Genomic DNA, 16,768 nt, shown 5'->3' on the forward strand with positions numbered 1-16,768 from the left:
TAATATGTGAATGGATACATCGTATTTATGTCGCAAGCAAGAGAACATGAAAAGGCGTACATTTCAAATGTGGTAAAAGCTCGAGGTGTGGCCACAATACCTAAAAAACGGTATTTTCGGAAGTCAGCACGTGGACGTAAAATGTTGTAAAGTACAATCCCATCACATAATTATTTAGCACTACCTCTTTCATGCAACAGATTTATTATATTTTTTAACTAATTTTATTGTTTTAGGTATTTTTATGTTTTCTGTAACAGTACAGAGATCTGAAGAAGACGCTACTGAGGCATTTAACTAGCAGCACAATAAAGTTTTCAAAAATAATGGTTATTGGTATATATTCCTACAACAATTAAAGTTTAGCGAATATAAATAAAATCTTTGACATCTGCCGATGAGAATGTAGTTGTGTCTTAAGGAAAGGACTTGTAGATAATTTCTGTGGAATGGATAACACATCGAAAAGTCCTTCAATAGGAACTAAATAAAACTAAGAAAAAAAGTTAAAGGAAAGCAGTCGAATTGAAAGAGGAGATACTGAAGGCCTTAGAACGCGGAATGAGACACTGAAGTTGATAGGTGACTTGCTCTTTGGGCAGTAAAGTAACTGATGATGCCCGGATTAGACAGGATGTTAATTACATCCTGGAAAGTATAAAAAAAGTTTATCAACATCAAATATAAATTTAAATTTTAGTAACCTTGTACGTAAGTGAAACGTGGACGATAAACAGAGCAGACAAGAAGATGACTAGAGTTTTAGAAACGTAATGATATAGAAGAGAGCTAAAATTGTACCAAATAGGAGGTACTGAATTGAACTGAGGACAGCAACAAAAAGAGATCGTGAGACCTTAACTTTTCCCGGCGAATCGAATGTTCAAATAACTTACGGGTTTGTTGCCGGGTGACGTCGTCGGACACCGCCGATTTTTCGACAGGAGCACACCCTGCCATTCTCAAGGCACAAATGCAAGGAAGAAAAAATGTGCAAGCCAATTTAATACCTCGGTTCATAGAGGAGATACCACACACAGAACAAGTCTCAACACAACCAGAGATAACCAACATAAGAAATATCGATGGTTAATATTAATCAACAGGTGAGGTAGCACTAATTTTGTCGCTCTGTTTTTTGAGGAGAGACAGAGCCGGATTCCAAGCAGCATTTAAACAAAATCCATCATCTCTGTTAATAAGGTTGCTTGATAGTCTGATTTCAAGAGCTTCCTTAATAATAGTATCCCAATAGTTTGACGTGCAAGCCAGAATCTCCGTGTCGTTGTATTCCATAGGATGACCGGTGTCAAGGCAATGTTCTGCAATAGCGGATTTGCTCGGCTGTTGTAAGCGTGTGTGACGCTTTTGTTCAATACACCGGTCTTCCCCAGTCCTGATTGTCTGACCAATATATGACATGCCACAACTGCAAGGAATACGATAGACCCCAGCCTTACGTAAAACAAGATCATCTTTTACGGACGCCAACAGGGCCTTAATCTTGGAAGGTGGTCGAAAAACACATTTCACATCATATTTCCGTAAAATACGGTCGATCCTGTTGGAAATGCTTCCTGCGTAAGGCAAAAAGGCCGTAGACTTAGGCACCACTTCGTTGCTATCGTCACTCACCTGTTGCTCAGAAGGCTGATGGCGCAACGCACGTTTGATCTGCCTCTCACTATAATCATTCTGACGAGAGGTGACTTCAAGATGTGCTAGCTCAGCTGCCAAACTTTCAGGGTCTGAGATAACGTGGACCCTGTTAACCAAGGTGCGAAGTACTCCATCACATTGAGTTGGATGGTGACAACTATCAGCTCGCAGATACAAGTCAGTGTGGGTGGGCTTCCTATAAACAGAATGTCCCAACGTACCATCAGTCTTCCTTTTGACCAACACATCAAGAAAGGGAAGGCATCCATTCCTTTCCACCTCCATAGTGAACTGAATATTCGGGTGGATTGAATTCAGATGTTTCAAAAACCGGTTTAAATTCTCACTCCCATGAGGCCACACAACAAAAGTATCGTCTACATATCTGAAGAAACACGCAGGTTTCAAGGTCGCTGACTCCAATGCATGTTCCTCAAAGTCCTCCATAAACAAATTTGCCACAATAGATGACAACGGGCTTCCCATTGCAACTCCATCAGTCTGTTCGTAGTACTGACCATTGAATAAAAAGTATGTGGAAGTCAGCACATGTCGAAACGAAATTGTTAATTCGACACCAAACTTAACCTCCATTAGCTGCAACGAATCAGAGAGAGGAACGCGAGTGAAAAGAGAAACCACATCAAAACTGAGTAAAATATCAGAGTCATTCAAACGCAGTCCCTGCAATCGACGTAAGAAATCTGCAGAGTTCTTAATGTGTTGTTCACACGTAGGTACTAGTGGGCTCAACAAACTAGCAAGATGTTTAGCTACACGATGTGTCGGAGCACCAATATTAGAAACAACAGGCCTCAACGGGACAGCCTCTTTATGGACCTTAGGGAGACCATATAATCTAGGTGCTACAGAACAGTAAGAATTAAGACTCTTGATAGTCTCCTGTGACAAAGAGCTTTTCTTCAGGAGTTTATTAGTCTTTCTCTCAACACTCTTAGTTGGGTCAGCACCGATTTTGCGATACGCCGAATCAGAAAGTAGACACTGCATCTTTTGAATATAATCGTGCTTGTTCAACAAAACGGTGGCGTTACCCTTGTCCGCAGGTAAAAATAACAATATCAGGATCCATTCTAAGTGAACGTAGAGCAGCCGCCTCAGCTGCTGTAATGTTACACTTGGGTGGGCGGGCCCCAGTCAACACACAAAAAGCTTCCCTCCAAACCTCTTCCGCAGCCTCGGAAGGTAGTTTATAAACAGCCTGTTCGATAGAACTAATAAAATCAACGACTGGTATACTCTTAGGCGTCGGTGCTTAGTTGAAACCTTTCCCCAGCACAGACAAAGCTGCGTTGTCAAACGTTTTCTCCGTGAGATTGATCACAGAACGTCGAGAATTTGAATTAGACACTGAGCCAAGGAAACGTTCAAACTTCGCCGAATGACGAGCAGGTACAGATTGAAATTCCCAGTCAGACTGCGACCAAGAGGCACCGTCCACCCAATCCCAAGGAAATTCAGAAACATTAGACGCCATCATTAAATGAAGCTGAAATAATTCCTTAGAAACAAAATCTAATTGACGGAGATTATAATGTATCCTTTCACGAACAAGAGCTAAACCAGCACGTTGCTTGATGCGATTGGCGGCAGGAGAATTCATATGATGCACAACCTTAGCAAACGCTGGAACCACACTATGATTTCGACACTTCAATAAAAACGATAATGCACATTCCAACCTCGCTCTACTGCTGCGAAGTTTATCCAACCTCCGCCGGCAACGATACATTTCCTCCCCGTAGAGGTAAACAATGTGAGACCTTAACTTTTCCCGGCGAATCGAATGTTCAAATAACTTACGGGTTTGCTGCCTGGTGACGTCTTCGGACACCGCCGATATTCGTTGCAGCTAATTGAGGTTAAGTTTGGTATCGAATTAACAAATTTGTTTCGACATGTGCTGACTTCCACTTACTTTTTATTCAATGGTCAGTACTACGAACAGACTGAAGGAGTTGCAATGGGAAGCCCGTTGTCACCTATTGTGGCCAATTTGTTTATGGAGGACTTTGAGGAACGTGCATTGGAGTCAGCGACCTTGAAACCTGCGTGTTTCTTCAGATATGTAGATGATACTTTTGTTGTGTGGCCTCATGGGAGTGACAATTTAAACCGGTTTTTGGAACATCTGAATTCAATCCACCCGAATATTCAGTTCACTATGGAGGTGGAAAGGAATGGATGCCTTCCCTTCCTTGATGTGTTGGTCAAAAGGAAGACTGATGGTACGTTGGGAGATTCTGTTTATAGGAAGCTTACAACAGCCGAGCAAATCCGCTTTTGCAGAACATTGCCTTGACACCGGTCATCCTATGGAATACAACAACACGGAGATTCTGGCTTGCACGTCAAACTATTGGGATACTGCTATTAAGGAAGTGAAATGATAATTAAATGGACACCCTAGCTGCAAACCGGCGTTGATGTACTTCACTGGGGACATGTTGAAAATGTGTGCCCCGACCCGGACTCGAACCCGGGATCTCCTGCTTACATTGCAGACGCTCTATCCATCTGAGCCACCGCGGGCATAGAGGACAGTGAGTCTGCAGGGACTTATCCCTTGTACGCTCCCCGTGAGATCCCCAACATGTCCACACCGCTACATTCGTAGTGCGCCTAATAGATGTTTGCCCATCATACTCATTACTCGTGGCAAATTAATCTACCAAGTCCCGTACGAGTTCGGGCATAGCGTGTGCGTTGGGAATGTGGATCTCACGGGGAGCGTGCAAGGGATAAGTCCCTGCAGACAGACTATCCTCTGTGCCCGCCGTGGCTCAGATGGATAGAGCGTCTGCCATGTAAGCAGGAGGTCCCGGGTTCGAGTTCCGGTCGGGGCACGCATTTTCAACATGTCCCCAGTGAAGTACATCAAGGCCTGTTTGCAGCTAGGGTGTCCATTTAATTACCATTTCATTTCTAGCAAAGCTGCATGGTCATCCACGGTAACTGTTCTTTCGGGAACAGATACTACCGTCATATATTATTAACGAAGCTGTTGAAATCAGACTATGAAGCAACCTTATTAACAGAGATGGTGGATTTTGTTTAAATGCTGCTTAGAGTCCGCCTCTGTGTCTCCTCAGAAAACAGAGGGACAGAATTAGTGCTACCTCACCTGTTGATTAATATTAACCATCGATATTTCTGATGTTAGTTATCTTTGGTTGTGTTGATACTTGTTCTGTGTGGTATCTTCCTTGATTCTCCTCTATGAACCGAGGTATTAAATTCGCTTGCACATTTTTTCTTCCTTGCATTTGTGCCTTGATAATGGAAGGGTGTGCTCCTGTCGAAATATCAGCGGTGTCCGACGACGTCACCCGGCAGCAAACCTGTAAGTTATTTGAAGAAGAGATCGGATGATGATACAGGTCATGAGGCCTGGAGGAATCTTCGGTTGGTATGGGTGAGAGTGTGGTAGAAAAGTTACAGAGGCAGACAAAAGGATGACTACAGAAAGAATGTTCAAATGGATGCAGGCTGGAGTTGAGATGAAATGGCTTGCAGAAGGTGAAATGTCGTCGACAGCTGAATAAAATGACAAGAAGTGTAAAAGCATTTGCAGGTGGTGGACATCTCTATTCAAAAACCGTGGTAAATTGTAGCAGCCTTAACCAAAATTTAATCAGTTTATTAACAGCTAGTTCGTCCACCTTTGAGATGTAATATAGCAGATGATGATGATGATGATGATGATGATGATGATGATGATGATTGGTTTGTGGGGCGCTCAACCGCTTATAATATAGAAAGTATTTCCCATAAATATGTGGCACAAGGCGTCTACACAATGGACACGCTATTTCTGTCACGCTAGTGAAATCACTTTATGACGTTTCTCGTCGTGTGTCATGAACAGTATTGAAATTGGAAGATTTCACCGCCATACGGGAAGGCAACAGCCATGAAGGGATATGTTCACATAATCCACAGCTGTCAATTTGGCGCTCTGTTACTACTATAGCTAGCATGGAATCCGTGGTGAACGTCCCCCACGGCATACAGCATAATACTGCATGCACGGGTCTGCATGATGAATGTTTCGAGCAGCCATTCACCTGTATGACAGCCTATCCAGGCACGACCATCGCCATAAAGTAACAAGGAACGCGATTAACTCGACCAATCGACACTTTTGCCCTGAACTACGTTCCATGGCCCCGTGCCGTAATTTATAATGTCACTGAGAGGAAACTCGTAGGGGGTCTGCTACAAACCCCTTCGTTTGATAGAGTGCACGAACAGTGTACTCCAAACACAGATACAGGTATGCCAGCATCAGTATTGTATTGCAACCACGTATCTGCCACGTGTCACCGCTTTTCCTACTTTACAGAGCGATCAAACCTGCGCCGTTCCCATTCTGTGTTGAGGTGCTTACTTGTGATTTGCACGGGCCTTCAACCAGATTCTACAGATGCTCACGACAGTGGCACATGAACAGCGACGAGGTTCAACGTTTCAGAGACGCTCTTTCCCTGGCAGGAGGACGAAGCACCACTCTACTGCAATAAGCTCGAATCTCATTCGGTAAAAACGGAACGCTTATAGGACCAGTTTATTGTCCGACAAACAGACTATCTCTCTGTCTGCCCAACTATTAAAACCCTTTTTCCCAGAAATCAGTAGATGTATCAAGTTCAAATTTGTCACATTATAATGTGTACGGAAACTTGATGTTATAAAAAATTTAAGCTTCTAAGTGAATTTAATCAAAAGATACGGACACTTATGTCACAAATTTTCATGCTCGAAATACTCACTCTTCAAAACATCGAGTATATTTCCCGTTGACCCTGAATCATGATATTTTGGAAAGAAGCAATGTTTCACTGTACAAGAAAAGGAAAACATCGGAAATGTGCTAATTCCTAATTACAAAACACGAAAAAATATTGTTTTTGTCATTTCGTATGCGACATTCTATCTGTCCGTCTGTCAAGATCCCTTTTTCTGCGGAATGGGTAACTGTAACAAGTTGAAACATGTGACACATATTAAGGTTCAGAATGTCACTCCGCTGTGAGAAATGTAAGCTTCTACTTTAATTCTCTAAAAAGTTAATCCTTCATGTCAAATATGTTGATACTCGTAAGACTCACTCATGAAAACTTATAGGGTACTTTCCTTAGATCTAGAATCACGAAATTTGGCAAAAGCATGGTTTGACAATACAAGTAAAGGTAATACTCCGAACATTGTTGATCTATATTACAGGAAAAAAAATATTGCTTTGTCATTTCCTATCCAACTGTCTGTCTGCCCTATTGTTATGACCCCCTTTATCTCAGGAACGAGTAGACGTAGCAAGTTCACATTTATATCACATCGTATTACGTACGGTCCCTAGCTTCTAATTCAAATCAATCAAAAGATACAACCATTTATATTTTGATGTTCGAAAGACTCACTGATCAAAATCTGTAGGGTGCTTCCCGTTGATATAGAATCACGAAATTTGGTAAGAAGCAAGGTTTCAGAGTACAAGTAAAGACAAGTTCCTAAATACACTAAATTGTAATAATATCACATTTTCCCCCTTACATACCTACATTGCATTCGTAATGTATCCAAAGTCTCAGGAACTACAGTAGAAATTTTGATGCGGTTTCCAGTAATAGGTACAGTGATTTTCTAGGTAATTTACAAATATTTCGCCCTAATTGGCTAAGATACGATGAAATGAAATCCCCTGCCGCCGTGAAAACCATGCCTTTACCATCTAGCGCTCATATACGGAATGCGTCCGACGACCGCCCTGTCAGTCTATGAGTGCAACATGTACAGTATGTGTAACGTTTTAGAGCAAAGTAATAGTGGTACGCGACTTAGGGTTGCATTCCCATTGATTGGGATAAGATTTCTGATAAGCCATACGATATTCATTGAAGTGTGCGACAGAACAGTTCGACATTTGCATAACAACTGTAGCTCTATGACAAACTGTATCGTTATATTTTCCGGAGACCTCCGTCGTATCATAAAAGGAACGACAACAGATGAAGTTAAGAAGACTGGAGTATTAGGTGAATGTAAGTCTAAAATTCAAACAATAAATTAAAAAATTACAATAACAAATGTGAGACTCACACTAAGATTTTTAACTTGAATCTTACAACATTTTCAAATGTCTTGGAATTTTCAGGATTGAGATCATGTATAAGGTTAGAGATATAGTTACTCCTTGAGTATTGATATCTGTGCCTTACACCTTACACGTAGTGACCTAGCGCAGCACCACTGCCGCCATGGAAGCCCCAGTGATTGGAAAGCTCGGTCTGGCGCCAGCCGTTACGGCTGGCGCGGAAGGCAAGAGTGGTGGGCATTCGTGGCTGGAGGGCGGATGACGATAGGCGATATGTGCTTGCGTGCCGTGTGAGGTTCGATAAATCCTTTAATTGCAGTGTTCGTGAACGGGATTGAGAACTCATCAATATCAGAAGTGAGTCGTTACCAAAGGGCAGTATAAGTAATGGTTCCTCAGAAAGATAAAAACAAGCTGAAATAAGACTGAACGTCAGTATGTGTGTTAAGAAACCTTAGGAACGTGTACCGTGTTGTATTAGAGGCAATAAACCTTTCATTTGTATGAGGTCGTTGTCTCTTTCAGAATCCATTTCACATACATTGGAACTAAACTAGTGTGAAAATTTTTAATGGATACTGTACCACGATCGCGGTAGTCATATCAACACAGATCGTTTTAGAGAGAAACTTGGCCATCATACATACGAATAAGTGAGTAGGCATCTTACACAGGCCAGCATCGATATCAATAACAGACAAAAATCGTCATGATTCTCGTTTTCCAGTATGGCTGAGCTGTCTATACTGGGTGGTCGGAAATTCCCGTTACAAACTTCTAGTACATGTAGAGGATAGTGAGTACAGAACATTTTCAATAGGAACCCGTGTCCGGAAACGTATCGTTTCCGTTCTACGACAGTTTCAATTCTGACAGAGGAAGATCTGTTGGCACGAGTTCTGGCTGCTGCAAAAGACATTGAAGAGACACCAGGTTGGATGATTAGATTAATTATTCATTCCATAGACCCATAAAAGAGGGAATCCTCCTGGGTGTGGAACATGTCAGAGAAACACATTACAAAAATGTAACTAGGAAAACTTGAGTGTCATTAATTTTAATGATCCTCAGTCAACAAAAAGTAAAATTATGTACATGAATTAAAGAGGGAATGCTCCTGGGTTTGGAACATGTCAGATAAACACATTACAAAAATGTAATTAGAATAACTTGAGTTCCATTAATTTTAATGATCCTCAGTAAATAAAAAGTAAAATTATGTACATGAATTAAATTTAAACTTCGAATATTTACAGGTTTAATACTTACACCTGCTTTCAATAAATCCACCATTCAGACATTTGCTAGTTTCTTGGCTATTACAAGCAAGTGTTGTCAAAAATTAAAGTAAGTTATTCATTTCAGTGATCCTCGGTTAGGAACAGTCACATTATGTACAAGATTTAAAATTAAACTTCCACTATGTAAAGACTTAAGTCTTACATCTGCTTTGCATACATCCATCATTCACACAGTAGGTAGTTACTTGGCTGTTACAACCAAGTATTGTCAAAAATTTAAGTATAATAAATTTTCATTACAATGGTCTACTGCACTCGTTGAGAAACTCATGGATGGAATAGAACGAGTTGGCCACAAAAAATTCTTTTAAATTATGTTTAAATTGTGCCTCGTCTGGAACTAAACTCTTAATGGTTGCTGGTAACTTATTGAAAATATGCGTTGCTGAATACTGGACCCCTTTCTGAGCACGATGGAGAGAGTGTACCAGAACATGCTTCGGAGGTACAATGTGTGTAACAACGTTGGTAGTCGCCACATCGAGCTGCTGTTGTAAAGCATCGGTACGATGCGGCTGGTGCCGTAATTGCGGGGTCCTTATTGTTGTCGACTAATGTAAACCATAAGGTGTAAGTTTTAATGCAAATGCGTAAGTACTAACGGAAGGAGTCAGTATTCTTTTCAAATGGATTGCAACAATTGTACTGGGTCACGCCTAAGTACATTCCTCACGTGGGGGTGGATGAGATAATCATCTGCATTGAAACTGTCGTAGAACGGAAACAATACGTTTCTGGACATGGGTTCCTGTTCAAAATGTTATGTACTCACTACCCTCTACATGTCCTAGAAGTCTGAAACGGGAATTTCCGACCACCCTGTGTACTTGTTTAAATTTGTACAAAACCCTCGGTACACGAGCTCTAGTCGCACTTACCCGTATTTTTTAAAGTCGTTTTTGATAGTGAGTATCTTCATTTACGGCCTGTATCGTCGATAGAACGTTCCGTGTTCGCCTCTACGCTACTACTGAGTCACCTGATAGCAGTGTCACCAAGAGTCGTTCAGTCTCGCGGTGGGCTATGGTCATCATTTTGTGGCACGTCCGTATATTTTTGTAGATGTTGCGGGTGGTGTCAAAACAGCGTTCACTCGCTAACGGCAGTCCATCATCTGGTGTCCCGATTCTACGACCACGAATACCGGGGCTAACGTGGCCACCGACGTGTGGTTGCAGGTACTACGGGGACCGCGGCGTGTGCGCCAAGTGCTACCTGAGCTGCGCGACGTGCAGCGGGCCGCGCCGGGACCAGTGCGTCACGTGTCCGCGGGGGTGGCAGCTGGCGGCCGGCGAGTGCCTGCCAGAGTGTCCCGAGGGCTTCTTCCAGACGCCCTTCGGCTGCGAGAAGTGTCACCACTACTGCCGCACCTGCAACGGTGAGCCTGCCGCTACTGCTCTACGTATGCAGCTCTAGGATATAAAACTCGATGGTTTCAGTTCTTCATTAACGTTCTTATGACTTGTTTATCTCTCTAGTTGGATCATTTCCATAACTGTGCTAGGTGGGCCTTAGGCCATCATCAGTCATCCGAAGAGTTGGGGAAAACGAAGGACTGTCGATATACCAGGAAATACCGACACCATCGTTTTGTGAGACCAGCACTCCACAATGCAGCTTAAAAGACAACGCCAGAAGTGGGGTGCAGAAGCGACGAGTTCTTGTAAACGACCGTCTTATCGCGGCACTAAAAATTTCGTTCTTGAATTTTGATGTTATTTTGGCATATGCTTAATATTATGTGAGCGTTTCAACAAAATTTTAACGGTAATAAAGGTAATATAGACTGCTAGTATGTTCTCTAACCTTCCTTTATTGTATAGATTTTGCCACTTTTCGAGCCTAAAAAACTTATTAAAGTGATGTCTTCGAAACTGTGTAAGAGGGGGGGGGGGCAATATTGTATAGATTTTGCCACTTTTCGAGCCTAAAAAACTTATTAAAGTGATGTCTTCGAAACTGTGTAAGAGGGGGGGGGGGCAATATTGACAGACTAATTGGGGGGCAATGTCGGTAGGGTGTCGTTATTTCCCCACGCCTTAATCTTAAGCAACTGTTAAATAAACCCTTCTAACTAATTTAAGATGGCGAGGACAAGAAAATGAAAACTCAGAGAGGGCTGTATGGACTGAAGGTACCCTAAAATAGGTATTTAGTGTAGTGACCCCAGGGACATAACGGACCATGGTATCAAAGGAGCTGAGCATACCATTTATTCCTTTTTTATGATTGATTAAAATCAAATTCACGCAATAAATCTTAGTTGGCGAAAAGATCATTTTTTGCTCCTAAACAGTAACAGTAACTAGACATATCACTACATTAGCACAATTATTCTACGGTATTTCCATGGTACGCCGACCGCTGGTGGCCGAGCGGTTCTGGCGCTACAGTCTGGAACCTCGCGACCGCTACGGTCGCAGGTTCGAATCCTGCCTCGGGCATGGATGTGTGTGTTGTCCTTAGGTTAGTTAGGTTTAAGTAGTTCTAAGTTCTAGGGGACTTATGACCTCAGCAGTTGAGTCGCATAGTGCTCAGAGCCATTTGAACCATTTTTATTTCCATGGTACGTTGGACCAAAATGCTCGTGACGTTGCCGAAAAACTAGGCCATCAACACAAGTTCGATGAAATTACCAAAACGGTTGCAGAAGGTTCACTTTCTTGTTTTAGAATGAGAAATCTTCAAACAAGCTTACAAAAGCCATCAGCAACTAGAATCAACGGAGTTCTAGGTTTCAATAAAGCTTAAGTTGATTTTTTTTCAAATTTCGACGCCATTTTCGAAAACAAATGCTCTGCACCTACTTTGATATTTGCTAAGGAAGTGTTCAACGTTTTTCAATTTTCTTGGTACAGTTTTGCGTCTAAAATTTCTAAGTCAAACAGGGTGCCTTGAATTTTTCATTGATTCCGATATTCCTCTGGTCTCTCTAATAGACCTATTAAAAATGTGATTGAGAGTAATCGGTTTACGCTTATTTGCAGAAGCCAGTCTCCACCGACAAAGTATCACAGATTGTTTAAGGTTATTTCCACACAATTTTCGTATCAGCGGCCGGTCGTCTCTGGTGGCTCGTTGTATGGTTATGATGTAATTATGTTTCATTCCGTTACTTCTGTGCCTTAGTTTCTGTGGACGGAAAAACACTTCATGCAATATGAAAGAGCTTCTATATTGCAAAGGAAGGGAATTAGGTGCTCATCGATGACAAAATCGTAAGACAGGGACAAGAAACTACACTCCTGGAAATTGAAATAAGAACACCGTGAATTCATTGTCCCAGGAAGGGTAAACTTTATTGACACATTCCTGGGGTCAGATACATCACATGATCACACTGACAGAACCACAGGCACATAGACACAGGCAACAGAGCATGCACAATGTCGGCACTAGTACAGTGTATATCCACCTTTCGCAGCAATGCAGGCTGCTATTCTCACATGGAGACGATCGTAGAGATGCTGGATGTAGTCCTGTGGAACGGCTTGCCATGCCATTTCCACCTGGCGCCTCAGTTGGACCAGCGTTCGTGCCGGACATGCAGACCGCGTGAGACGACGATTCATCCAGTCCCAAATATGCTCAATGGGGGACAGATCCGGAGATCTTGCTGGCCAGGGTAGTTGACTTACACCTTCTAGAGCACGTTGGGTGGCACGGGATACATGCGGACGTGCATTGTCCTGTTGGAACAGCAAGTTCCCTTGCTGGTCTAGGAATGGTAGAACGATGGGTTCGATGACGGTTTGGATGTACCGTGCACTATTCAGTGTCCCCTCGACGATCACCAGTGGTGTAGGGCCAGTGTAGGAGATCGCTCCCCACACCATGATGCCGGGTGTTGGCCCTGTGTGCCTCGGTCGTATGCAGTCCTGATTGTGGTGCTCACCTGCACGGCGCCAAACACGCATACGACCATCATTGGCACCAAGGCGGAAGCGACTCTCATCGCTGAAGACGACACGTCTCCATTCGTCCCTCCATTCACGCCTGTCGCGACACCACTGGAGGCGGGCTGCACGATGTTGGGGCGTGAGCGGAAGACGGCCTAACGGTGTGCGGGACCGTAGCCCAGCTTCATGGAGACGGTTGCGAATGGTCCTCGCCGATACCCCAGGAGCAACAGTGTCCCTTATTTGCTGGGAAGTGGCGGTGCGGTCCCCTACGGCACTGCGTAGGATCCTACGGTCTTGGCGTGCATCCGTGCGTCGCTGCGGTCCGGTCCCAGGTCGACGGGCACGTGCACCTTCCGCCGACCACTGGCGACAACATCGATGTACTGTGGAGACCTCACGCCCCACGTGTTGAGCAATTCGGCGGTACGTCCACCCGGCCTCCCGCATGCCCACTATACGCCCTCGCTCAAAGTCCGTCAACTGCACATACGGTTCACGTCCACGCTGTCGCGGCATGCTACCAGTGTTAAAGACTGCGATGGAGCTCCGTATGCCACGGCAAACTGGCTGACACTGACGGCGGCGGTGCACAAATGCTGCGCAGCTAGCGCCATTCGACGGCCAACACCGCGGTTCCTGGTGTGTCCGCTGTGCCGTGCGTGTGATCATTGCTTGTACAGCCCTCTCGCAGAGTCCGGAGCAAGTATGGTGGGTCTGACACACCGGTGTCAATGTGTTCTTTTTTCCATTTCCAGGAGTGTACATTCGGAACTTTATGCTTAAGAATTTCAGCCCCGCATTCGTGTGAAATGTTTACAGAAGTGTTGATAAATCTAAACCTAGTGGTGAAGACGTGGACCTCAGCCGGCATCAGGCGGAATTCGAGCCAAGTGACTTACTACTGATCCCTCTTGCTCAGTCCTTTGTGTAATTTGGTTCATAATGAACGTAATGGAGAAATGAATTAAGGCTTGCTACATGTAAATAATGGTTTTATACCGCTAGTGATGCAAGAATAGATAAATCAACAGATTGAAATAATAAAAGAAATAAAGGAGTACTTGAAAAATTAAATGTACACCCTGATAACCAGTAATCGGAAACTTTTTGAAGATAAAGAACTTCTGCGCCCATACAAAAAATCGTTAAAACAGGAATTACAGGAAGCCTATTTTCACTTTTCTTCGTGTAATATTGTTTTTTTTTTGTCTCTCACTTCCTTTTTTTCTTCCTAGATATGGATCATACATATATGTCCGTTTTACATAATTTTATACCTTGAATAACTAGGTACTAACCATAACTACATTACTCTCTTTCCTTGGATTTAACTACATCATAAAAGGAACCCTTATTAGTTAATTTCTATCATCTACCTAGAATTCAGTTTGATATTGTTCGAAACATTCTTACTTCTTTCACTGCTAATTACGTAAAATACTAAAAAATGCAGATGTTACGGTTTGTCTCAGAAGAACGATCAACTATCCTAAACCACATTTCCTGTGTAAGAACAATATTTATCTTCCAGCGACCTCATCAAAAATACATGAAACACAATAAACAAACCCTTCTCTTTCCTAATTGCTTTAATGCAATTAATAACAGATAGTAGCTTCTCCTAGGCTGACTTATGCGTCATTAATCGATTATCGATAAAAAATTTCCTTCGGATACTTATTCCTCATCAGAAAGGACTTCAGGGTTGACAGTATCTGACGTTCCTCAGTTCTAAGCCATTAGCATGACTGATGACATTGTCGATAACTGTCATAAGATACTTATATGTAGTGCGTTGCACCGCAATGTGGCTAACTACATCGACCTAATTTTACTACGTTTACACAAAACTGCAAGCAATGCGTAACACGTACAATGATACCAGGATGGGGACTTTTAAAGTGAGTTACATAAAACTGTTCACAACGGAGAATATCCGAAAACTAATCACTGAAACATTTTTATAGGTGTAACTACCTATCTCATGTTTCTATGTTCATAACAAAATTCGCAGTTGCTGGTAATCTACTTCCTAGCGTTTTTTCAGCGAAAAGATTTAATTTCACACATTTCCAAGCACAGACAGTTTTTTTAGAAACATGATGTAAAACGCCTCAGTAGTCCTTTGCTTCAATGGGGAGAGAAGAAGAAGTGGAGAGTGTGTGTCATGATGGAAGACGACAGAATAAGAGTGGAAACAAAAAATTTATGAGAATATCTAGTATAAAAAGTTTGCTGTTACCAGAAAAATTACGTACGATGTAGATTACAAGTGGAAGGTGAAATGGTCTTCATGCATCCAGATGTGTAAATACATCAATCACGACATTTCTTTGACCAACGAATACCTTAGTCTAGAGTGCTCGTCTCAATACATCTACTAATCACATGATAGGGTTGTCAACTAATTAGAAGCAGGAACCACCAAGAGTTGCAAGCCACCTGAAGGGAGCAAAATATTGTATTTCAAGCAACAATATAAACATTCATTTCCTTAAATCCAATCATAAAATGAATAATAAAATTGTTGAACTAATTAGATGCAAATTTCAGCTACAGTTTTTCACTATTGAGCAACAAGGCTACATTTGTTCTTTACTTGAAAAAGGGGCAGAGCACATCATACAATTCATTTACACTCGTTGTGAGCAGTGCATGCTATTTTACACATTCGTATTTGCGAGCATGTCACTATACATGAGGATCACATACGTCATGAATCACATACTGAATTTAATATTTTGAAAATGACAATGTTCCGATATTGCATTGTCCAAAATATCGACTTTGTGATTAAAATGGATGATTATTTGATATGTCTAAAATAAATTTTAAGGTCTTGTTTATGACGACTACTTTCCCTTCGTTAACCGATCACAGTCGCTATCCACAGTTGAATAATATACATCCATAAGCTCCAAAAATCGACTCGGTTAATAAGGTCCGAAAAGCTACAGTCACCGATTCTAATACATTCTAAGGTTTTTTTTATAAAGTAATAGTTTGTGAGGTACTTCGTCTTGGCTGTACCTGAACTCTGTCATTCGCCTACTCCGTTGTTTTTAATCTGTCTGATTATTTCGCCTGCTGGTGCACTAGTTAGGAAAATGAATTTAATTATAAGGTCGCGAAATAATTCTCACCGTGAAGTAGCGTTGTGTCAATAGCAATACACACAAGTGGAAACTATGCTACAGAATATTAGCAAAGTAAAGGTAATATTTAACACCAGACTTGATACAACAACGAGAAGAGGCTAGTATTCTCAGGAGTGAGTGGGCCGTCTTATATACTGCATTTGGGGATGATGGGAAGAAATTTTTATTATTATAAAAGTCATGTATGACGAGTGGACAGGAGAGGTAGACGCACATATTTTCTTAGATTTATCTTTCTTTCTGGCCTGGTCGCAAAGAATATCGGTTATGTTGGAAATAAGAAACAGATAAAAATTATAACAAAAGGAATCAGACTTCGTTAGAAAAAGAGAAATGATGAAGATTGTAGGTATTATAGTCGCAGCAAATAACCGAATGAAAAGAAATGAGGAGGGTGGCCACAAAGGAATAAAAGGGCATGTTCACCCGCCTCCATTTTTGTACTACCCCATCGCGAAGATCGCCGCTGCTATCTGTATCCATCTCCCATAAATAGTAACAACGGTCCAGGAGAATTTGTTATTAGGCCTCCATAAATAATAATAAACGCAGAAATTTCGTTTTGACTTAAACTGGTGATTATAAACTTCCATAAATAAGTTCAAAAATGGTTCAAATGGCTCTGAGCACTAT

The 16,768-nt window shown here is 42.1% G+C and overlaps 1 protein-coding gene across 1 annotated transcript in view; it reads left to right on the plus strand.

The window, feature by feature from the left end:
- The window catches only part of LOC126199515 (furin-like protease 2), a 713,209-nt gene that overhangs the window by 656,504 nt on the left and 39,937 nt on the right, over positions 1-16,768 (plus strand). Inside the window, exon 19 of the mRNA XM_049936438.1 lies at positions 10,254-10,453. Coding sequence (XP_049792395.1) covers positions 10,254-10,453 — 200 coding nt within the window. The remainder of the gene's footprint in view (positions 1-10,253; positions 10,454-16,768) is intronic.

This window comes from Schistocerca nitens, chromosome 8 (genome assembly GCF_023898315.1).
Source record: "Schistocerca nitens isolate TAMUIC-IGC-003100 chromosome 8, iqSchNite1.1, whole genome shotgun sequence".
NCBI classification, from domain to species: domain Eukaryota; kingdom Metazoa; phylum Arthropoda; class Insecta; order Orthoptera; family Acrididae; genus Schistocerca; species Schistocerca nitens.